Source organism: Oncorhynchus clarkii, chromosome 12, assembly GCF_045791955.1.
Source record: "Oncorhynchus clarkii lewisi isolate Uvic-CL-2024 chromosome 12, UVic_Ocla_1.0, whole genome shotgun sequence".
In the NCBI taxonomy this organism is placed as follows: domain Eukaryota; kingdom Metazoa; phylum Chordata; class Actinopteri; order Salmoniformes; family Salmonidae; genus Oncorhynchus; species Oncorhynchus clarkii.
In genome coordinates, this window is record NC_092158.1 from 85,886,668 (window position 1) to 85,911,760 (window position 25,093).

The window sequence follows — 25,093 nt, forward strand, 5'->3', positions numbered from 1 at the left end:
ATTTTCATTGATAAATTACAGCCATACTATATTTGTGCACTTGTGAAGGAGTGTTACAACCCTGCCTGGAAAACACACTCCATTCACCTTTTCAACCTGGTCTCATAGACTAGACATAACATAGTAAAAAATCTGGGATACTCAATGAATATAATATGTTACATTTGGTGTGGTGTGGTTACATAAGACAGAAGGTTACTTAAGGCAAAACTAAAGGGGGGTGGTTGGTTGGGGTGGATGGATGGATGGGTGTATAACGCGATTGTCTATCAACCCAAAGGTTGCGTGTTTGAATTAACGTGATTGTCTATCAACCCAAAGGTTGCGTGTTTGAATTAACGTGATTGTCTATCAACCCAAAGGTGCGTGTTCGAATCTCATCACAAACACCATTTGGCATTTTAGTTCATTAGCAACTTTGCAACAGCATACTACTTTTTTAGCAACTTTGCAAATACTTTGCATGTTAGCTAACCCTTCCCCTTCCCCTAACCTTAACCCTTTAACCTAACCTTTAACCTTAACCCTAACCTTAACACTAACCTAAACCCCTAACCCATATCCTAGCTAACGTTAACCACCTAGCTAATATTAGCATTAGCCACCTAGCCATCTAGCTATCATTAGCCACAACAAATTGTAATTCGCAACATATCATACAAATTGTAGTTCGTAACATATCATACGAATTGTAATGAGTAAAATATGATGGACATCCACAAATTAATACATACCTGCCAAACGTAACATATCATACTAATTTGATTAGCCCGGATTATTTTGTTTATCAATAGATTATTGTGTTTCTATCTCCTCCCTTGGTATTGGCTCCACATTTAAATAGGCTATGATGTTGTGCTCCAATTGCACTGAAATTGGCCTACCGTAGCCTAAGCTGTCAAATATTTTAAATAGGCTACCTGTCTAGCTATTTATTTTCAAGGAAGTTTGGCTATTAAATGAGTGATGCATAAATGGTAGGCTAATATTTGTTGTGTCGTGGGAATAAGTCAGTCATGTCAGTAAAGGAGAGACGTCCTGCAATATGATTATGATTTAGGACTATATAATACAAGTAAAATAAGCACATAAGCCACATGCTGCCTTGCGATCTCCTTACCAACAGCAAATGCATCTGTTTTATCTTTAGGCCTACACTATAATGTTTAGATTAAACTACCATTGTTATAATTCATCTGCATACATTTTTTTTTACATTTCCCTCAAAATAACAATATTTGCTTGCAATACACTAGAAGTTGTGCATACGCATGATCTGAGAGTATGTGGACTGTGGAAATAATGATACTTTCCTGTCAAGTTCATAATTGATAAATACTACCTTTTGCAGGAACACTGGCATACACAAGGGCTGCGTTCAGTAAGTCTTTACATTCTGGAATGTTTAATTGAACAGAAACGGTGCTGTACATAACGACCAGTTGAAAAACTGTGTGGAGTTGGGTTGTGGATTGGGGAACGCAGTCAGCATGCCCAATGCCCTTTAAATAGGTCACTCATTGTTTCAAGCCACACCCACCAAACGGGAGCAAAAGTACCTCAAAGCCTGTTCAATAACATACAAGAAAGAACGTTTTGGGTAAATGTGTCGTTCAGTACAAACCGTTCCGCAACTTAGCAAACGTTCAAGTGAACTGAATGCACCTTAGGTTTACAGTCTTTTTGTGTGCATGCACCTTTGATAAATGAGGCCCCTGGACTGGGAAATGCTCATCTAACTACATTTTTTTTTTGTTGCAATTATTGGAAATTCAGAATAAGGAAGGGAATACTATACTATTACAGAAATATCAAGAAGCAAATAAACAAAAACATTATAGACTAGTATACAAATGAAGACTCAGAGAATTGACATAAGTGGGCTTTACATAGAATCTTTGCTTTGGCCTCCCTCATCACTCAAATGAACCACCCTGAACCCCTGAAAGCATGTTGAGAGAGGACTGCAGATAATGGTAGAAAATACATTTACAAATAAAACCAGGTTTGCACAAAGACAGCTGCGATTTACCTTCTCAAATCCTATTCACATGAACACAGGGAGTTGAAAAACGTGTTTTTGTTCTTGGTTTCTTTATTTTCCATTTGTCTTGAAGGTGTGCTGTATTTACATAGAGATCATCAGATGCAACAGAGCATGCCCAGCTTTACAAGACAAATTGACAGCACAGGCAAAACAGTGAGCAATGACGCACTATTTTACTTTTTTCTAGGTTCTACTTCTTCTTTCTGTCTTTGTTCTGTCTAGTCCATCCACAGTATCGCTCCATCAGCATGGTTTTACCCCTGTTTTGTATGACCAACTTTTTAATAAGATTATCATTTTTTCAGAAGGGAGTTATAGGTACTGGTATAACATTGAAATAATATTCATTCAGTTATATTCATTCAGTTGTAGTATTTGTATTTCACATTGAATAATTTCCTGTACCTGTGAGAAACCACTTGAAAAAAGAAAAACAATCAGAGAAATGCATACTGAGACAGAGAACAGCATCAACAGTTTTGTAATATTCTGTATGTAAGGGAAATAAACAAAAAAGGCTTCCCCAACCCATTCCCCCCAACCCCCTCAGTCCCCTTCAGGTGTGTTCTCTGAGAACCATCATGAGTCAACAGGTGAGATAGCAGTCAAGGCTTATCTCTGTCTGCCTTCAAGTTCAGCAGTAATGTTAACATACTTTCTTTGTTTAATAAACACTGCCCTGACGTGCACACACTTGTCATTCTGAAACCTGCAAGGAGAGTCTAAGTGGCAACAAGGGTTTTTCACAGTATCCAAAACTTTGAGAATCTGTGATTTTATTTGACAAATTGTAAATTGTGTAAACTCCTCACCTGAATTAAAACATAACGTAAGGACCTGTGATAGGCACAAATCTTTTATGAGCACCTCTTTTATCTTGCCGCAAATTTGAATTAAGCTTCAAGTATTCTGTAGAAAGACCTTAGCAGTCATACGGACAGAGACTCAACAAGAGGAAAGGCAGGTTGAAGTGCTCAGATATTTATTAGATTATAGCTACAGGTTTTAGATGACAGCACGTCACACAGTGCTACCAAAACAAAGATCTACACACATGCAAGAGGCATTTCTCACTTGATACAATACATGGATTAATATATTTCTGAATATTCTCTAACTTTTGGAGAACTAACTGGACACAAACCATTATAATATAGACTTTTAACCGAATCAGAACAAAGAAAGTATCGACAAGAACAGGTTAGTTGAAAAATTCCTTGCTTTCAATTAGCCAGGCTGTAATGGGTATGGAGCACCATGTATCTATTTAACAAGGCAGAGGGCACATGATTCCATCCAATGATGTATATAAACCCTAGATTGCTAATGCTATGTATTGGCCAATGATAGGCTATGAAGCTACTCCTCAGAAAGAGGTGTCCTCCATAGGAATGAATGGAATTCTACAGTAATTAAATGTATTTTGTTGTTGTAGTGGAGACAGTAACATTAGTGCTCTCAAAATGTTTTACTTCAAGGAAAAAATATATATTTTAGATATATATTTTTTTATATATATATACAGTATGTTCAGTTCACATAATGTAATTTAAAATATGCATTTGGGTGTCTGTAATAGAATATACTTGCCAAAAACAAATGTATACATTAATAAATGCATTTCTACAGTATATCTTCCAAAAACCTTTTTACAACGGTGGAGGAGCACAAACATGGCTGCATAGTGGCTTCAAACCAGCCCCTGGGATTAATCTAAGGTTTATACTCATCGTTGCCTCCATCCCATCTGTAATAACCCTTGTGTGAATGAGAGCATATTGGTGGTGTGAGGAGCCTGTAGCACTCACTTCACCATATAGGCCTGTTCGTTGATTGTCCAACATTCATATCTAGCTATATTTTGCCATAAAGGCTATAAGGGCCAAGTGGGCTACTGGGATAGGTCATCATTTTTTAAGATGCATTTTAATTACAGTAGGCTAACAACGACCAGATCTGATCTGTGGTCAAGCCACACCACAAGCGTAACATCTCTAGGCTATAGGCCTAGTCTTGATGGTTGGATATTTCCAGAGATTACAAGAAAATCCGTATTAGGCTTCTGAATTGCAAAGCCAATTTGAGTTGCCTATTGTAATTGTCTGAGGCTGTGTTATGCTACTTAAGCGTTTACCACAGAGCAGGCCTCAAAATGGATGACATCCCCCTCTTCCCCCTCCCTGCCATCAGTGAAAGAATAGCTTCTGACCTCAGTCATCGTCTCCCTCACTTTGTTTTGTTAAGATGGAGGTTTGTATCCAAACCTAAAAAAGATAATTTGCATAAGTCTCAAACCTTCTGATAACAGAGTTTTGGGTGGTGTGCAAATTGAGATGTTTCTCTTGGGATGCACGTATGGCTTAGACTGGGTGAAGGTATTCAATGTATTCAGCCCTGGAAGAGGGATCTGTCAGGATGAGCTACTGTTCTCTGTCTCTACTCCTGGGTGAGTGAACTGATATTTCAGTATTTTATCCCAAATGATCACCATCTAGTATTACTGTCTGCCCTTGACTTTGTGTCTTCTCCTTCCTTTCAGGTTCTCTGTTCATCATTGGGACTTCCTCTTATCCTAATGGTAAGTACCCACTGGGCACAGACTGGTTAAATCAACATTGTTCCCACGTCATTTCAGTGAAATGACTTTGAACCAATGTGGAATAGATGTTGAATTGATGTCTGTGCCCAGTGGGAAGTTTAATAGTTCAATAACCCCTGCATGTTCTTATTTTGTATTCTATGTGATCAGTTTGATTATGAGTTCTGATATTTGGTAGGAGGTTTAACACTACAGAAGTAACTCAATTTCTCCTGATGATGGAACAGTGGGCCCATAGCTAAACCCTGGCATTGGGGCTATATGTTTTATTGTCTTCTTCTTCCACCCAGGTTCCTGTGATGGCTACACGGCTCTGGATGAGCCTCGACGTAACTATCTCTTCAGCTCTTCCTCTATCCCCGGCTACCCCATCAATACCGACACACAGCGAACAAACATATGGGTGCGCTACGTCGGGATCGGAGGGGACACCGTCATTCCACAATGTGCTCCACTCTCTTACAGCGGGGTATATTATCCCATCCATCTGACCTTTACACATCCTCAGTCTGAGTCTGAGACTCCAACAACGGGCAACGCGTGTGGAAACACAGGTTCCTGCTGTAATTACAATGTAGCTATTCAAGTGATCTACTGCTCTTCTGGAGGATTCTATGTGTACAGGCAGATGAACAGCCACCCAATCGCCTACATGGGTTATGTGACATGTGAGTAGCGAGTTGAGAAATCCCCTGATTTTTATTTGACTTGTACAGTACTCCTCCCAAACACATGTTATTGTCTATTTAGCACTTAAGTATATTGAGCTGTTAAAATGTACTTTATATGAAGTTTAATGGATACATTGGTGTATACTAAAAGAGTAGTACATCATAAAGCAAGCTACTTGTTTTTGAAGCAGTCAATCTGTTAAGGTCACAGAGACATTATATCTGGCTTGAAGTGAACCTGCTCTTGTGTCCCATTGTTCCAAGCTAAAATAGTAGATTGTTAAAGTAGACTGTGTGTCTGTTCTCTCTGTTCAGACCATAGGAACTGTGTGGCAGACTCCTGCGGTCCACTTGCAGAGTGTAGTACAACCAATAATGGAGGCTGTCAATGTGTCTCTGGATACAAGATACCTCCAAAACATCTACCCACAAACGAATCCTACGGTTGCCAAGGTAGAAGTGCCGTAGTAGCTATGTAATGGGCTGTCTGGTTTTATCAGTTAAATCAGTTTAGACAGTCCTACGTGTTTGATCAGTCTGTCTGTGTCTGTCTGTCTGTCTGTCTGTCTGTCTGTCTGTCTGTCTGTCTGTCTGTCTGTCTGTCTGTCTGTCTGTCTGTCGAACAGGACTAGGTGTAGGCACACTTTTTGGCTCAAGAGCCACATCAGGATTCAGAAATGGCAGATGTGTTATTCAAAATTTATTTAAAGGACAGAACAAGTATTTCTTAGAAAACAATCCATTGCGGGCTGCATTGAATTGACTAGCAGCCCGGGGCAGTATTTTTCCACCCTTGATGTAGAAGATAGCCTCTAACTCTGTCCTAACCCTCCCCAACAGATATCAATGAGTGTGAGGAGACCGCTAATCTCTGTGGTCCACATTCCAACTGTACTAATTCACCAGGAGTCTACAACTGTAGCTGTCTAGAGGGGTTTGTACCCTCAGACCCAGCCTTGGCACTCAACCCAACCCACAACCCCTGCACAGGTATGTTTACCACTCATACACATACTGCACCAATCATATCAATAACATGAGACCAGAGTTTGAATTTCAGGGCTGCTATGAACGACATACCTGCATTTTCTGCTGTTTTTAACTTTGTGAATATATATGTGTGAATTTGTCTGCTGTCTGCTGTGTAAGCAAGATTTTAAAAAACATACAGAAAATACAATTGCTGAACGCTGTCTGGTTTTGTATGCTTTGATTTGTGGAACTTTGTAAATATTGGCATATTAAATCTATGTCCCCCCCAGATGTGAATGAGTGTGTGGAGATTGAGAAGGTTTGTGGTGGTTTTGGTAAATGTACAAACACACCAGGAAATTACACCTGCACCTGTTACAATGGATACAAGCCTGACGGACCCTTCGACTGCCAAGGTCTCTGAACAGCACTAACACTAGCTTTCTGTGATAAATCTGACGAAACTTTTTAAATATTTCAATATAAACCATTTATCTAGATAGGGACCAGTAAAACATGAACATATTGAATGTATAACAACAGTCATGTGTATTGCATCATTACATCTAACTTACGCTAATTTACAGTGCTTCCTAAAAGAGATGGAAGAACTCATGGTAGCATTTTATGTTACAGTATATTATTATCTATATCATACACTACTGACCAAAATGTTGTCAACCTGGATGCTGCCTGGCACCCTGTCGTAAGATGCTAATATGCTAACTGAACTATTCAACTATTGAACCCCCACAGATATTGACGAGTGTTTCAACTCAACCATCTGTGGTCAGGAGTCTGTCTGTACCAACACACCAGGAGCCCACAACTGTACCTGTCTCCTAGGCTTCTCACCCACAAACCCAGTCCTAGACCCCAGCAAGGCCAACCCCTGTATAGGTACTGTGTTGTCTCACTGCTGTTGTCGTTAACATACTGTATCATGGGGCACTGACTAGGTTTACATCCCAAATGGCACCCTATTCCCTATGTTTATAGTGAATGTGTATATGGGGTGTATGTACACAGGGTGTATGTATATAGTGAATGTGTATATGAGGTGTATGTATATTGTGAATGTGTATATGAGGTGTATGTATATAGTGAATGTGTATATGATGTGTATGTATATAGTGAATGTGTATATGGGGTGTATGTATATAGTGAATGTGTATATGAGGTGTATGTATATAGTGAATGTGTATATGAGGTGTATGTATATAGTGAATGTGTATATGGGGTGTATGTATATAGTGAATGTGTATACAGGGTGTATGTATATAATTAATGTGTATATGGGGTGTATGTACATAGTGAATGTGTATATGAGGTGTATGTATATGTACACAGGGTGTATGTATATAGTGAATGTGTATATGGGGTGTATGTATATAGTGAATGTGTATATGGGGTGTATGTATATAGTGAATGTGTATATGGGGTGTATATGTATACAGGGTGTATGTATATAGTGAATGTGTATATGGGGTGTATGTATATAGTGAATGTGTATATGGGGTGTATGTATATAGTGAATGTGTATATGGGGTGTATATGTATACAGGGTGTATGTATATAGTGAATGTGTATATGGGGTGTATGTTTATAGTGAATGTGTATATGGGGTGTATGTATATAGTGAATGTGTATACAGGGTGTATGTATATGTACACAAGGTGTATGTATGTAGTGAATGTGTATATGAGGTGTATGTATATGTATACAGGGTGTATGTATGTAGTGAATGTGTATATGAGGTGTATGTATATGTATACAGGGTGTATGTATATAGTGAATGTGTATATGGGGTGTATGTATATGTACACAGGGTGTATGTACATAGTGAATATGTGTATAGGGTGTATGTATATGTACACAGGGTGTATGTACATAGTGAATATGTGTATAGGGTGTATGTATATGTATACAGGGTGTATGTATATAGTGAATGTGTATATGGGGTTTATGTATATGTACACAGGGTGTATGTATATAGTGAATGTGTATATGGGTGTATGTACAAGTATATGTACACAGGGTGTATGTATATAGTGAATGTGTATATGAGGTGTATGTACACAGGGTGTATGTATATAGTGAATGTGTATATGGAGTGTATGTATATGTACACAGGGTGTATGTATATAGTGAATGTGTATATGGGGTGTATGTATATGAAAAAAGGGTGCATGTATACAGTTAATGTGTATATAGGGTGTATATGTTCACAGGGTATATGTATATAGTGAATGTTGGGTGTATATGTATACAGGGTGTATGTCTATAGTGAATGATGTATGTATAAGATGTATGTATGTATATGTATTCAGGATGTATGTATATAGTGAATGTGTATTTAGGGTGTATATGTATACAGGGTGTATGTATATAGTGAATATGTGTATAAGGTGTATGTATATGTATACAGGGTGTATGTATATAATTAATGTGTATATGGGGTGTATGTATATGTATACAGGGTGTATGTATATAGTGAATGTGTATATGAGGTGTATGTATATAGTGAATGTGTATATGGGGTGTATGTATATGTACACAGGGTGTATGTACATAGTGAATATGTGTATAGGGTGTATGTATATGTATACAGGGTGTATGTATATAGTGAATGTGTATATGGGGTGTATGTATATAGTGAATGTGTATATGGGGTGTATGTATATAGTGAATGTGTATATGGGGTGTATGTATATGTACACAGGGTGTATGTATATAGTGAATGTGTATATGAGGTGTATGTATATGAAACAAGGGTGCATGTATACAGTTAATGTGTATATAGGGTGTATATGTTCACAGGGTATATGTATATAGTGAATGTTGGGTGTATATGTATACAGGGGGTATGTATATAGTGAATATGTGTATAAGGTGTATGTATATGTATACAGGGTGTATGTATATAGTGAATGTGTATATAGGGTGTATATGTATACAGGGTGTATATATACTGTATAGTGAATAGGGTGCCATTTGGGACATAACCTAGACCATAACTTGTTCTCATCAGTTGTATCTGTGGTTTGAACCCTACAGACATTGATGAGTGTCTGAACAAAACCGTGTGTGGTCCCGATGCCAACTGTACCAACTCTTATGCAGCACACAGCTGTACCTGCCTCTTTGGTTACCTGCTCACCAGCCCAGATGCCATAGCCAGCCCTTTAAACCCATGCCTAGGTCTGTGACATACTTCACTGAGTGTGCTCAGTGCTTGCATGTAAAACTGTGTGTGTATATGTGTGGTGTATCTTTGTATGTGTATCCGTTACTGTATGTGTGTATATCCCAGTGTTTGTTTCTCCCTGTAGACATAGATGAGTGCGCTAACACCCCTGGTCTATGTGGTCTCCACTCTGTGTGTACCAATGCACCAGGGACCTTCCACTGTTCCTGCGTGGAAGGATACTTCTCCTCCACTGGAGTACTGTGGGAAACTGACGTCACTGTGTGTGAAAGTGAGTCATACTTGTATTGTTTGTAAATATATTATGTACAGAAGAAGTCCAGTGTAGTGAAATGCTTCGGAGGTCTGATGGGAACTTGATATATTATTTTCTCTCTCTCTCGCTCTCTTTTTTATTTATCCTTCTCTCTCTCACTCTCTATCTCTGTGTCGCTCTCTCTCTCTCTCTCTCTCACTCTCTATCTCTGTGTCGCTCTCTCTCTCTCTCTCTCTCACTCTCTATCTCTGTGTCGCTCTCTCTCTCTCTCTCTCTCTCTCTCTCTCTCTCTCTCTCTCTCTCTCTTTCTCTCTCTCACTCTCTATCTCTGTGTCGCTCTCTCTCTCTCTCTCTCTCTCTCTCTCTCTCTCTCTCTCTCTCTCTCTCTCTCTCTCTCTCTCTCTCTCTCTCTCTCTCTCTCTCTCTCTCTCTCACTCTCTATCTCTGTGTCGCTCTCTCTCTCTCTCTCTCTCTCTCTCTCTCTCTCTCTCTCTCTCTCTCTCTCTCTCTCTCTCACTCTCTATCTCTGTGTCGCTCTCTCTCTCTCTCTCTCTCTCTCTCTCTCTCTCTCTCTCTCTCCCTCTCTCTCTCCCTCTCTCTCTCTCTCTCTCTCTCTCCTTCCCTCCATTACCCGTCACAGGTGTTGATGATGTTCTAGCCGCCATAGTTCCCCCAGAGGTACGTGGTTGGAAACACACAGGTCTTTAGAATGGATCCTGTGCAAGTACCACCCATACAGTATGGTGGGCTTTAAAATTGATCCTGTCGGATGAAGATGTAGGAAAAGTATCACTGACGACAAAGTTGTAACAACATTGTCATCTGGTTGTGCTGATGTTGTATTGATGTTGTGTTGATGTTGTGCCAATGTTGTGTTGATGTTGTGCTGATGTTGTATCTGTGTTCCCACTGCAGGGCCAGTCTAAGGAGATGTACTTCCTCAACCAGATGAACCAACAGCTGATGGAGAACCCTGACATAGTCCTACCAGAAGGGGTCAGTATAGCAACCTTTACATCTGGTAGACATCTGGTGGCGCACAATTGGCCCAGTGTCGTCTGGGTTAGAGGAGGGTTTGGCCGTCATTGTAAATACGAATTTGTTCTTAACTAACTTTCCTAGTTAAATAAAGGTTAAAAAAATACAAATTAACAACCCATAGCTCTTACTATCTATTCTAAACACTTCTGTAGATCTTGAGCCATATGTATCAAATCTGTCAGAGTAGGAGTGCTGATCCCGGATCAGGTTCCCCCTGTCCATGTAATTTTGTTCATGTGATCTTAAAGTTTCAACTGATCCTCAATCAACACTCTTACTCTGAGACGCTTGAGACAAACGGCCACTGACATGCTCGTTCGTTGATTTCTGGCGCCACTTAGTGGATCATTTGGAAAGGGGTCAGGTTTCAGTACATAGTTCTATTCCCTACCCAGAGGGTCCTGTTTAATGTCTCCACATGCTAACCAATGTCATTGTATCTCTCCCCCGTTCCTCTCTCCCTTCTTTCTCTCCCATTTTCTTTTTTCCTCAGTCAGTGACAAACAGCCTCTCGACAGCCCTGGTAATGCCCCCTTCCAACTCTGTCTCATGTTTTAAATAATAATTATCGGAGTAGGGTTAGTTTGTCTTAGTCAAGGCAGTATGTTAATTATTAAGTACCTTTACATGCACACTAAGAATTCAATATGAAACTGATTATGGCCGAGTTCTGCTTATCTTCATCGGCGTTCCAGCGGTGTATTTGATCTGTGCATGTGCCAGCACCGGGTACCGCACGTTTCCATCTAATGCGCCAGTGAAGTGAGTTCGCAAAAACTGTGTGCGTCTTATAAATATTTTTCGCATACAAACTTTTATGTCCGAACTCTGAATCAAATAGTCTTCTCAAAAATAACATGGTCACTGTGTTAGAATTATTTATTGGATTGGCGATTTCTGGCGTTTATCAAAAGTAGCCTGATCTCAGTTGTGTCAGTGTAAACAGGATTATAAGGGAAATCGTTCTTCTTGCAAAGCATGCAAACATTTTAAACAAACTATTATATTAACCGGACTATCCACAATAATCTCCTTATTGTGTGCATGTAACCGTTCTCATTCATGAATGAATTCCTCCATGAATTCATCGATCTATCCATTTCCATAGAAGGTGTCAGGAGTGGGAACCATCTCAGCGCAGCAGGCCAGTACAGGCCAGGGGTGGAGTGGGGCTGGAAAGGATGGCGGGGAGTCTGGCAGTGTGGTCCTGAAGATCTCAGTGCTCCTGGTGAATGCCTTAGTGGACCCTTCTCAGGGCCGGGTCAACAAAACCATACACACACCTGAGCTGGGTAAGAAGAACCATTATGCAGTCTGGACCTACATACAGCCCCTACCACCTTTCCATCTCCCCCCCTGCAGTAATGCAGTATTGCTTTAGTTTATTTCCTTGTCAGTAAAAGTTGAAGTATAACTGGTATCTGTGTCAGACATTAGTGTCTAACACACACATAATCTCTCCCTCATTCTCCCCATATTAAATAATACTTGTACTGTAAATGTGTATGTTAGACATTAGTCTGCAGGTAATGGAGGCCAACAGTACAGACACCTCTTCCCTCTCAGCCAGGGGAAACACCATGGACATCAACCTAAATGCTCTGGCCAGAAACAATAATGGTGAGATAGACCAGACACAGCTGTATAGTGGTGGTTAAGATCACAGTGAAGAATATCACCATGACGATGACTATATTGGGAATCATACTGATGATAATGATATTGATGATGATGGTGGTGATGATGATGGTGTTGTTGGTGATGATGATGATGAAGGTTCTGAGTGTTATTTGACAACAGCCCCCTACTCTGTTTCCCTAGGTACAGCATCAGCAGTATTCCTGACAGTCAGTGGGATGGAGAGCCTTCTGGGTGCTAGCTTCTTGCAGACAGAAAACCACACAGAGATGTTGTCTGATGTCATCACCGCCACACTGCCCAAGATCAACCACACCCAGCTCTCTGAGCCTGTCAACTTCACCATGAGCCACAAGAGGGTATGTCTGTCTGTCTGCCTGCCTGCCTGCCTGCCTGCCTGCCTCTCTGCCTGCCTGCCTGCCTGCCTGCCTGCCTGCCTGCCTGCCTGCCTGCCTGCCTGCCTGTCTGTCTGCCTGCCTGCCTGTCTGTCTGTCTGTCTGTCTGTATGGCTGTGTGTCTGTGTGTCTGTCTGATTGTTCAGTCAACTGTTCTGCCAGTTCTTGGTTATGGTGACACCATTTACCAGATGGCAGCAGCCACTACTCTTACATCTTTGGATGGCGTGCTTTAATGGGGATAGAGTGCCATTCATTTTATTACTGCTGACAGTTTTAATACTCACCACTGCATTCTGTATCAAAGGGTTGGCTGGTCCCTGTTAAAGTTCCTGGTGCCACTAGGGCATTTTAAAACCCTGATGATAAATCAGTTCACAGAGGTGTACAATTGTTTTCATTGATTGACTTGAATAACTTGTTTATGAACTCTCTCTCTTTCTGTCCATCAGTTGAGGTGCTGTGTTGATGTTGCTGGTCTGTGCTGGTTCTTCACTCTCCCTTAATCTGTTTATCTCCCTTCTTTTCCATCGCTCCCCAGCTGTGTCAGTCTATACACCCCTCCATCCCTCATAGCATACTGTCAGTATTTAAACATCTCTCTCTCTCCCTCTCTCTCTCTCTCTCTCTCTCTCTCTCTCAGAAGTTGGCTGAGCCTGGCCTGATGACCTGTGTGTACTGGGAGGACAGAGGAATGGAATATGAGAATGGAACCAAGGGGAGGCATTGGTCAGTGAACGGCTGTTGGGTTGTGTTCTCTGATGAGAACTACACAGTGTGTAGCTGCTCTCACCTCTCCACCTTTGCCCTCATCATGCAGACAGGGGAGGTACAGGCTCTGTGTTTGTGTGGGTTGTGATTGTGTGTGTGTTTGTGTTCTGGTGCACACGTTAGTATGTGTATTCATGCTTAATTGTGTGTGTCTCCATCCTTCCAGACTGTGTCGGAGGACAATCCCTTCCTAGAGTGGGTGAACAGAATGTGTGTGATCGTGGGCCTGGTCTTCTTTGCTCTGGCCATCCTCACCTTCCTGCTGTGTAGCTGGAACCCTAAGATCAACAACACAGCCCGCCTCCACCTCTGCCTCTGCCTCTTCCTGTCCCATCTGCTGCTGCTATTGGATTACACCTACCTCACTCACAAGGTGCTGGGTTAGGAAAGAACCTTCATTTGTATATGCATGGCTTCTTCGTTCTCATTGTGTGTGTGTGTGTGTGTGTGTGTGTGTGTGTGTGTGTGTGTGTGTGTGTGTGTGTGTGTGTGTGTGTGTGTGTGTGTGTGTGTGTGTGTGTGTGCCTGCATGCGGGTGAGCATGTCCATGTGTTAATATCTATCTCATCGTCCTCTCTGTCCCCAGCTGGTGTGCTCCATCATGGCAGGTCTCCTCCACTTCCTGGTAGTGGCCAGTTTCCTGTGGATGCTGCTGGAGGCGCTCCAGCTCTACCTGCTGGTCCAGAGACTCTCTAGGATCCAGGTCATCCAGAGGGAAGGCCTCCAGAAGAAATACCTCTTCCTGATTGGCTATGGCATCCCCCTGGTGATCGTGGGTGTGTCTGCAGCTGTGAAACGTGACGGCTATGGGGGATCTAAAGTGTGAGTAGAAATTTTACACACACACACATTATCTCTCCTCCACTAACACACACACACATTATCTCTCTTCACTAACATACACACACAAATATTATCTCTCTTCCAGTAACACACACTTACAAGACATTTTCATTTGTTTCTGTGTTTCAGATGCTGGCTGAAGCCAGAACAATACTTTACCTGGGCTGTGTTAGGGCCAGTGTGTACTGTCCTAGCAGTGAGTGGATCTACATGCACTCACGCATACACACACACACACACACACACACACACACACACGCGCGCGCGCGCGCGCACATACACACACACACACACACACGCGCGCGCGCATACACACACACACACACACACACACACACACACTGACCTCCTTATGCTTCTTCCACAGCTGAACTGGATATTGTTCTGCGTTACAATCTGGAGTTTGAGACCTACCTTGGCTAACATGAAGAGTGATGTCTCACAGTCCAAAGACACCAGGTGTGTGTGTACATATGTCTGTGAACATACAGTAACTAAGCCATATGTAATGTGTATGTTTGTTGATACCGATGGGCATGTGTTGTAGTGTTAGTATTCTTGTCTCTTCATATGAATCCATACGATGTTTTTATACCATTCCCTCCCTCCTCTTCCCATCCTCCCTCCCTCAACTCCCTCCCTTTCCCACTCTCTTACCTCCCTCTCTCCCTCTCACCTCTCTCCCTCCCTCCCCATCTCATCTCCCTCCCTCCCCCTCTCTCACCTCCCTTCCTCTCTCACCTCCCTCTCTCACTTCCCTCTCTCACCTTCCTCCCTCCCCTCTCTCACCATCCCCCGCTCTCATCTCCCTCCCTCCACCCTTCCTCTCTCTCTCCCCCTTCCACTCTCACCTCCCTCCTCCCTCTCTCACCCCCCTCACTTCCCTCCCTCCCTCTTTCAGACTGATCATCTTTAAGATCCTGGCACAGTTTGTGATCCTGGGTTGTACCTGGGTGCTGGGCTTGTTCCAGTCCACCATGGTCTTCAAGTACCTCTTCATCGTGCTCAACTCCCAGCAGGGCACCTTCCTCTACATCGTTCACTGTCTCTTCAACAAGGAGGTAGACCCCCCCCCCCCCCCACACACACACACACACACGTTCTTAACCTCCCCTCTGTCTGCCCTCCACGGTGTGGTCTGTGTATAATTAGTGTTGGTGTGTTGTTGTTGTTGTTGTATTGTATCATAGGTACGTGATGAGTACAGGAAGTGGCTGGGCTGTTCTTCCAGCTCCTCTACTCCAGACTATATGGTAAGTCTATACCTTCCTCACTCATCACTAGTTCTTACATCTATGTGAGGCTTTCTCTTCCTTCCAGGATGAATGTAATGTTACTGAATGACCCTCTGGCCAAGTCCCTTATAGAACTTATGTAAGCATAGTCTTTTACCACAGAAAGTCTAACCTGTTGAGGTCTTGTTTTTCCAACAGAAAGAAGCACCTTCCGTCTCTGAAGACCTGGACAAGGCTGGTGAAGAGAGACAAAACAAAGGAACACGGCCAGGATGAGAGCAACATGATACGATACCATCAGACCTTCAAAGCATTTCAGCACAGTGGGCCTCCACGGTATATCTTTCAATGCACACTGTACACACTAAGTATGAGAGAGAGAGAGAGGTGTGTTTATATGGATGCTAATGACTCAGATAACACAGCCTGACCTTTTGTATTTACTAATATTTCCTTTATCTACATAAAACAATGTTTTATTATCCTGCAAATGTATTTCTAGAATTTCATATTTATAAATTATATATACAGTAGTTACAGCATATTTACCATTGTGCAAAATAAACAAATGAAAATGTGTAGGTTGCAGTTGTTTATATATAAATAAATAACTGCGTCTCTACCTGCTTTGAGTCTAGCGTTTACCATTGGATTGTCCCTCAGGGACAATAAAGATTTATTCAATGGAATCCCTGTGGCTGAGCCCAGATAAGAAAGTCCCGGTCAGCTGCAGTCTGAAGTGTTTTGAGAGCATAGCGACTGGGTTTCCAGACAGATGGCACAGGAGGGGTGAGGAGAGGACAGGAGGGGTGAGCAGAGGACAGGAGGGGTGAGGAGAGGACAGGAGGGGTGAGGAGAGGACAGGAGGGGTGAGGAGAGGACAGGAGGGGTGAGGAGAGGACAGGAGGGGTGAGGAGAGGACAGGAGGGGTGAGGAGAGGACAGGATCCTCTCAGAGCTATAATAAAATAGCCGGAAGAGAGCCACGGTTGGAGACAGACAATACTGCGCTTGCATACTGTTGTAATGCCCTCTTTTCACCACACGGCAACAGCACCTAATCATCAAAGCTCCTGCTCTCATTGGAGTTAGGAGTTAAAGTGAGGACACAGGTCTTCTGTTGATGGCGAGATACCATTGGGTAAAGGCTTTTGTTCCAGCCTAGCCATGATTCAATTGATTGACAAATAATGAAAACCTGGTGGGGTTGTAGGGAGAGAGAGAAAGACATAAATATGGAGATGGATAGATAGATGTCAGGACAAGTCAACTGGAGGAGGAGATAGAGAGGCATACAGAGATGGATAGATAGATGCCAGGAAAAGTCAACTGGAGGAAGAGATAGAGAGGCATACAGAGATGGATAGATAGATGTCAGGACAAGTCAACTGGAGGAGGAGATAGAGAGGCATACAGAGATGGATGGAAATAAAGGGAGATTCGAAGACGGGTGAATGCAGCCGCAGGAGTGAAAGAGAGTACAATAGGGGGACAGAGAAGAAGAAGAAGAAGATGAAGATGAAGATAAAGAAGAAGTAGGTGGAGGAAAAGGAGGAGGCTGGTGTGGGGTGTTTTGCTCCGAGTCACAGTACTGCTAGTCTCTTTGCCTGTTACCATGGGAACCCAGCTGCAGTGCTTGCTGGAGTCGTGCTGGTCTGTCAGCCGGGAAACGCTGTTGGGTTAACAGCCCTGCTCTTTGAGTTCGAATGAGTTAGACTTTGTCAAAATAGTCAGGAATAAACTCCAAACCATGTTAAAAATGTGTGCTGTGCGTCTGGGGGTGTTTAGTATACAAAGTTGCTAGGCAGCTAACTAATCACCCACTGGGCAAAGATGTCTGTTGAACGTCTAGTTTTGATTGACATTTGGTTGACTTGTCAACTAACGTGAATTTAAAGTGAAATAAAAAAATGCACTATGTCATTGGATTTAGGTTAAAAGTTGAGTGAAAAAAAGACAAAATGCCCTAACTGTATGTTGATGATTTTTTCCACATTGATTCAACATCAGCACATTTATTTTTGGGGTTGAAATGACATGGAAACAATGTTTATTCAACCAGTTTTTGCCCAGTGGGCAGACATTTACTTAATTCCAAATCAATCTCCAGTTCTCCTCAACTCTCCTCCAGGCACTCCTTTAGTTCTGGAAGGTGCATATAGAATAACATGGTAGTTGCTTTACTTTGCTGTTTAATTGGATGGGTGATATTTTTCCATATCCTAAGGGGCAGAGGTCGATTGGGATTTCAGTGAAAGTCTTCCATATTGTGTCTGTAATTATGCTTAAAGTCTCTGAGATGTAGTGGGTCTTTCTGTCCAACAGGCCGGGGGTTAGTTAGTGATACAGTGACATGACCAATCTGTTACGAATTCCCTGCCAGAGACTCTTCGCACACCATGTCACAGCTCTCTCACAGCCCTCTCTTTCTAACTTCTGTAGTAGGCTACCCTCCCCCACTGGAACCAAGCAGGCCAGGGGGGTCATAAACTGGCCCTTCACACCTAGGACACTGGCCAACCATTTGTTGCTAGGGGTCATGGTTGCCAGGGGCCTTATGACACTGTGGGGTCATCACAGGCAGTCAGCTTGGGTCCCAGATCACAAACTCTACTTCAAGCAGTCACAGAGAGAGCAGCAAGCTCATCTCTGTCCTGCACAACAACTGCTTGACTCATATCTCTGAGCTTGTGGGATGGTGTGCGTGCACAGAGTGAGTTGTGCGATATTTGTATATTGTTCTTCGTAGTTGTTACTATTGTTGCATAATGTCTTTGTCTATAGCTGTATTGTAATATGTCAGGTAGCATATATACTGAACAAAAATATAATATAAAGTGTTGGTCTCATGTTTCATGAAATGAAATAAAAGTTTCCATAAATTTTTCATTCGCACAAAAATCTTATTTCTCTCAAATTTTGTGCACAAATTTGTGTACATCCCTGTTACTGAGCATTTCTCCTTTGCCAAGATAATCCATCTACCTGACAGGTGGGGCATATCAAAAAGCTGATTAAACAGCATGACCATTACACAGGTGCACCTTGTGCTGGGGACAATAAAAGGCCACTCTAAAATGTGCAGTCACACAACACAATGCCACAGATGTCTCAACTTTTGAGGGAGGGTGCAATTGGCTTGCTGACTACAGGAATGTCCACCAGCACTGTTGCCAAATAATTGAATGTTCATTTATCTACCATAAATGTCGTTTTAGAGAATTTGGCAGTACGTCCAACTGTCCTCACAAACGCAGACCACGTGTAACCACACCAGCCCAGGAGCTCCACATCTGGCTTCTTCACCTGTGGGATCATCTGAGACCAGCCACCCGGACAGCTGATGAAACTGTGCGTTTGCACAACTGAATATTTTCTGCACAAACTGTCAGAAATCGTCTCTGGGAATCTCATCTGCTTGCTCGTCGTCCTCACTGAAGCCCATTGTTGTGCCATTCATCCACCGCCATCACCTCATGTTTCAGCACGATAATACACGGCCCCATGTCGCAAGGATCTGTACACAACTCCTGCAAGCTGAAAATGTCCCAGTGCTTCCATGGCCTGCATACTAACCAGACATGTCACCCATTGAGAATGTTTGGGATGCTCTGAATGGACGTGCACGAAAGCGTGTTCCAGTTCCCGCCAATATCCAACAACTTCGAACAGACATTAAAGAGGAGTGGGACAACATTCCATAGGCCATAAGGAACAGTCTGATCAAATCTACGCAAAGGAGATGTGTCACTCTGCATGAGGCAAATGGTGGTCACACCAGATACTGACTGGTTTTCTGATCCACAACCCTACCTTTTTTTTAACCCTTAGCCTACAATTTCCAGAAATCGAATTAACATAATAAAACAATCCCCATCAAAATCTGTTTGTTTAAGCTAGAGATATCAGTTTTTCTGCAAGTGCTCAATCCACCGCATCTGCCAATATCCCCCTCCTGCATCTGTGGTGAAAGGTGGCAGAGCTGGAGCGGTGTTTGTCAGAGCATGAGGCATCCTGAAAATCGGTCTTCTCGCAAAAATGTCTGTAAAGTTCGAATTGCCAACAAATGATTATGACCACTGAAAGAACACACGGGTGTTCTCCATTTTGCTCAAGGAAGCCCACAAACCCCACAAGACTCGTCTGACGTCGGAACAGCCTCTTCTGCCAACTTCTGTCTATAGTGTCAAAATGGTTTGGGCTACACACTAATATACTGTAACCACTCTGTGGACAGCTGAGACTCTCACAAACATACCGGTGTTCTCCATTTTTCTCTAGGACACAAGCCTCACAACACTCTTCTGAAGGTCCCTGGTACCAGTTCAATTTGTTTATGGAAAATAAGGAGATATTTTGCCAAATTCAATGTTTCATCCAATCATTTTTTTATATATATTTTTGATACCTTAAGGGGTCTTAAAATTCAAAATCAAATAGCTAAATGAACTTTGATATGATCCTCTCCCCTTGCTTAGACACGGTTTAGACTAGGGTTACGGTATCTGTGACCATCAGATGCATATCTGTATTCACATTCATGAGAAATCCAGAGATTAGGGCCTAATGAATGTATACAGTGCCTTGCGAAAGTATTCGGCCCCCTTGAACTTTGCGACCTTTTGCCACATTTCAGGCTTCAAACATAAAGATATAAAACTGTATTTTTTTGTGAAGAATCAACAACAAGTGGGACACAATCATGAAGTGGAACGACATTTATTGGATATTTCAAAAATTTTTAACAAATCAAAAACTGAAAAATTGGGCGTGCAAAATTATTCAGCCCCCTTAAGTTAATACTTTGTAGCGCCACCTTTTGCTGCGATTACAGCTGTAAGTCGCTTGGGGTATGTCTCTATCAGTTTTGCACATCGAGAGACTGAATTTTTTTCCCATTCCTCCTTGCAAAACAGCTCGAGCTCAGTGAGGTTGGATGGAGAGCATTTGTGAACAGCAGTTTTCAGTTCTTTCCACAGATTCTCGATTGGATTCAGGTCTGGACTTTGACTTGGCCATTCTAACACCTGGATATGTTTATTTTTGAACCATTCCATTGTAGATTTTGCTTTATGTTTTGGATCATTGTCTTGTTGGAAGACAAATCTCCGTCCCAGTCTCAGGTCTTTTGCAGACTCCATCAGGTTTTCTTCCAGAATGGTCCTGTATTTGGCTCCATCCATCTTCCCATCAATTTTAACCATCTTCCCTGTCCCTGCTGAAGAAAAGCAGGCCCAAACCATGATGCTGCCACCACCATGTTTGACAGTGGGGATGGTGTGTTCAGGGTGATGAGCTGTGTTGCTTTTACGCCAAACATAACGTTTTGCATTGTTGCCAAAAAGTTCAATTTTGGTTTCATCTGACCAGAGCACCTTCTTCCACATGTTTGGTGTGTCTCCCAGGTGGCTTGTGGCAAACTTTAAACAACACTTTTTATGGATATCTTTAAGAAATGGCTTTCTTCTTGCCACTCTTCCATAAAGGCCAGATTTGTGCAATATACGATTGATTGTTGTCCTATGGACAGAGTCTCCCACCTCAGCTGTAGATCTCTGCAGTTCATCCAGAGTGATCATGGGCCTCTTGGCTGCATCTCTGATCAGTCTTCTCCTTGTATGAGCTGAAAGTTTAGAGGGACGACCAGGTCTTGGTAGATTTGCAGTGGTCTGATACTCCTTCCATTTCAATATTATTGCTTGCACAGTGCTCCTTGGTATGTTTAAAGCTTGGGAAATCTTTTTGTATCCAAATCCGGCTTTAAACTTCTTCACAACAGTATCTCGGACCTGCCTGGTGTGTTCCTTGTTCTTCATGATGCTCTCTGCGCTTTTAACGGACCTCTGAGACTATCACAGTGCAGGTGCATTTATACGGAGACTTGATTACACACAGGTGGATTGTATTTATCATCATTAGTCATTTAGGTCAACATTGGATCATTCAGAGATCCTCACTGAACTTCTGGAGAGAGTTTGCTGCACTGAAACTTTTATGAACTGTAACTCAGTCAAATCTTTGAAGTTGTTGCATGTTGCATTTATATTTTTGTTCAGAATACATTTTCATCCTTCCCTTGATAACATCCTTGTGCTATCAGTTATAGTGTTGTGTACAGGGGATTCATTACCTCTGTTTCTTCTGTTTCACAACCACTACCATTCAACTACCTTTGCATGTACATTTCGTCTGTGTGTGTGTGTGTGTGTGTGTGTGTGTGTGTGTGTGTGTGCATGTGTGTGTGTGCGTGTGTTGTGTGTGTGTGTGTGTGTGTGTGTGTGTGTGTGTGTGTGTGTGTGTGTGTGTGTGTGTGTGTGTGTGTGTGTGTGTGTGTATATGTGTGTGTGTGTGTGCGTGCGTGCGTGTGTGTTTGTGCGTGTGTCAATAAAGTATCCTGGTGTGTAAGTGAGGTTGCATCATTCCCCTCTTACCGAGGGAGGTGCTATTGGGTCACAGATCAGCCCAAACAGAGTTGCTCTCTTTCTCAACACATGCCCTGAAGGTTGGAACCAAAAAGACTCAGGAAGAGATCCTGTTCCCCCCACTCTGTCTCTGGTCTAGGGACATAATTATGATGAATCAGATCATAGTTTGTAATCTATCAATGTTATGGAGATTCATATGTTTAAGGTAATGGTAAGATAATGACTAAATGATTTATACTTTAAAATTAATGTTAAGGCAATAACTAACAGTATTCCACCCTGTCACTGGATAATGGAGTGAGATGTATTTGAATCATAAGACTAGAATTGTGCATAGAAAAAGAGGAACTGTTTTTTTATTTTATCTTTATTTAACTAGGCAAGTCAGTTAAGAACAAATTCTTATTTTCAATGACGGCCTAGGAACAGTGGGTTAACTGCCTGTTCAGGGGCAGAATGACAGATTTAAACTTGCAACCTTCTGGTTATTAGTCCAACGCTCTAACCACTAGGCTACCCTGCCGCCCCAGACAAGGAACTGTGGCAGACCACATGTGACCACTGTGAAACTAATAACAGGGAAGGAGGTCTCTCCACCCAGGGAGGGGAGAAACCGTTAGGCTTGCAGTAGATTATGTAACATGTTGCAGGATATGATAAGCAATGTATATGTTGGAGTAGACTTGTAAAAAGCATTGACAGTGTTAGAGAAGAGGGGCATTTATAAGGGGTATGGGGTATGGTATGACCAAATGTGAGGTATAAAAGGCTAGGTGCATTGTATGATTTTCAGAGCTCTCGTAAATAAACATTCTGGCTATTGTAGGCTGGGACTGTCTGTTTCATTCAACTAGAATCTTACAAATTCTGGGTTGCAGACTGAGCAGTTTAATTGAGGTTCAGTTTATGAACATTGAGAACATGATTCTCTTAACAATCAAGTCATCTTACTGCTCCCGATGATGCTCTAGGTGCTGCATGTGTGGAGTACTGCACGTCTGCACATGACAGGGGTGTATCATACACGTATCTATGCAGCATTCTCAGTTGTCTTATCATACTCAGCCCGATACTTGAGTCACTAGGACATTGGCACACACACACACACACACACACACACACACACACACACACACACACACACACACACACACACACACACACACACACACGCACAGACACACACACACGCACAGACACACACACACACAGACACACACACACACGCACACGCACAGACACACACACACACACACACACACACACGCACAGACACACACACACGCACAGACACACACACACACACACACAGACACACACACACAGTTTGAGATATGTACTATTTGAGTTTGAGCATGTTCATACATGTGAACCAGACTGGTTCAACATCCCTCCCACTCACATCCCCACTTCTTTACCCTTGTTTATATCATATCTTCCCACATAGCCTAAATAAATAATATACTGTACATCTTCCCATATATTAATTCATTCACTTTTTTCACACACAAACGCAGTTCCCATTACATGCAGCTTCCTCAGTGTTCCATGTTGTCCTGTGGGATAATCCTCTGACAGGTGTTTCTGGCCACAACTCCATACTCCCTGTCTCACCACTGGTCTGGTCCAACACCCGTCCAACAGAAGACCACACACAGACACTCATAAGGGCTTTTCTCTCTCTCCTACTCCTGTCTCCTACCCCTTTTCTTTCTATCTCTGTCTAGATTGATGGGGTGATAAGGGGTGAGGTTGGTTGGGGAGGGGAGTATTGTTGGGGGGGGGGGGTATTGAGGGGTGAGGTTGGTTGGGGTGTGGGGGGTATTGAAGGCTGAGGTTGTATACAGTATGAACCAGAGCTATTGAGGGGTGAGATTGGTTGGGGAGTGGGGGGCATTGAAGGCTGATGTTGTATACAGTATGTAACAGAGCTATTGAGGGGTGAGGTTGGTTGGGGAGTGGGGGATATTGAAGGCTGAGGTTGTATACAGTATGTAACAGAGCTATTGAGGGGTGAGGTAGGGTGAGTCAGAAAGGGATTGAGTTAGGGTGAGGGCAACAGAGGATTAGTCAATGCACCCACCTCCTCTCCAGGTGCTAGGGGCTCTCTGCATTGCTGAGTGAGTGGAATACCAGATTTACCTGATAAAACCCATAAAACCACTCTGAGGAATGACTAGTTTGATTGTGTCAAAGTGAAATGTGTCTAAGACATTACATTTGCAGACAAATAAGATATATTCATTGACATTAGCCTACTGTTCATTTATAGTGGGTGGGTCTAGTTGTTGTTATGTTAGTAGCAAATAGCCCAGTCAGTGGTGGTCAGTGCCGTTTATGATGGACATGGACAGACAGTGGCACATTCAATACCGCCTTACACACTCTTGACAGCATCCAGCTTATCTAGGCTGTAATCATTAGTCCAACAGTTGCAAACAGAGGATGATGGTCCTCCCCTTCCTCCTCTGAGGAGCCTCCACTGAGCCCATTGCAATTCAATCTAAGCAGGAGTGGCATTACCTCCACATAGAGGTCTCTCTCTCTCTGTGTCGCTCTCTCTATCTCGCGCGCGCTCTCATCACTCGCGCGCTGTGCAGCTGAACTACGGCGTTGGCAGAGAATATAAAAAATCTGCCTCTTTGCTTCAAGCGTTGGAAGAATATTTTGGAACGGAAATCAGAGGAGGTACTGTAATAATTTGTTTACCTTCCAAGCGAATGTGAATTATTTTGTAAATGGCATGCTCCTGTAGTCGCATAGTAATGAATAGTTCAGAGGGAAACGGATCGATGGTACCGGGCGAATGCTGTTGCTTGCAGAGCAGCCACCTGCGCTAAACATAAGCTCTGCGTTGTCTGTCTATCGACGCAGCAGTACTAGTAGACGACATGGTTCTGTAGGCAAAGCCTACTGCTTTCAATAGCCGATTTTGTGTTCGTGATTGTGTTGTTAGTTTTTTAAATGTTGGAATTCAGTTTGATGATGTAGGC

General features: G+C 42.5%; 1 protein-coding gene across 1 annotated transcript; it reads left to right on the top strand.

Annotated features, from left to right (window-relative positions):
* The first annotated feature begins 4,462 nt into the window (after positions 1–4,462).
* Positions 4,463–15,952, top strand: LOC139422579 (adhesion G protein-coupled receptor E3-like). The gene is made up of 20 exons (XM_071173722.1): positions 4,463–4,493; positions 4,587–4,625; positions 4,937–5,314; positions 6,158–6,307; positions 6,580–6,705; positions 7,046–7,189; positions 9,347–9,490; positions 9,622–9,734; positions 10,669–10,749; positions 11,903–12,086; positions 12,307–12,414; positions 12,616–12,791; positions 13,471–13,656; positions 13,765–13,971; positions 14,185–14,420; positions 14,571–14,637; positions 14,809–14,900; positions 15,343–15,502; positions 15,632–15,694; positions 15,875–15,952. Exons 1-20 carry the CDS (start codon positions 4,463–4,465, stop codon positions 15,950–15,952), a joined length of 2,763 nt encoding a protein of 920 aa, XP_071029823.1.
* The last annotated feature ends 9,141 nt before the right edge of the window (positions 15,953–25,093 follow it).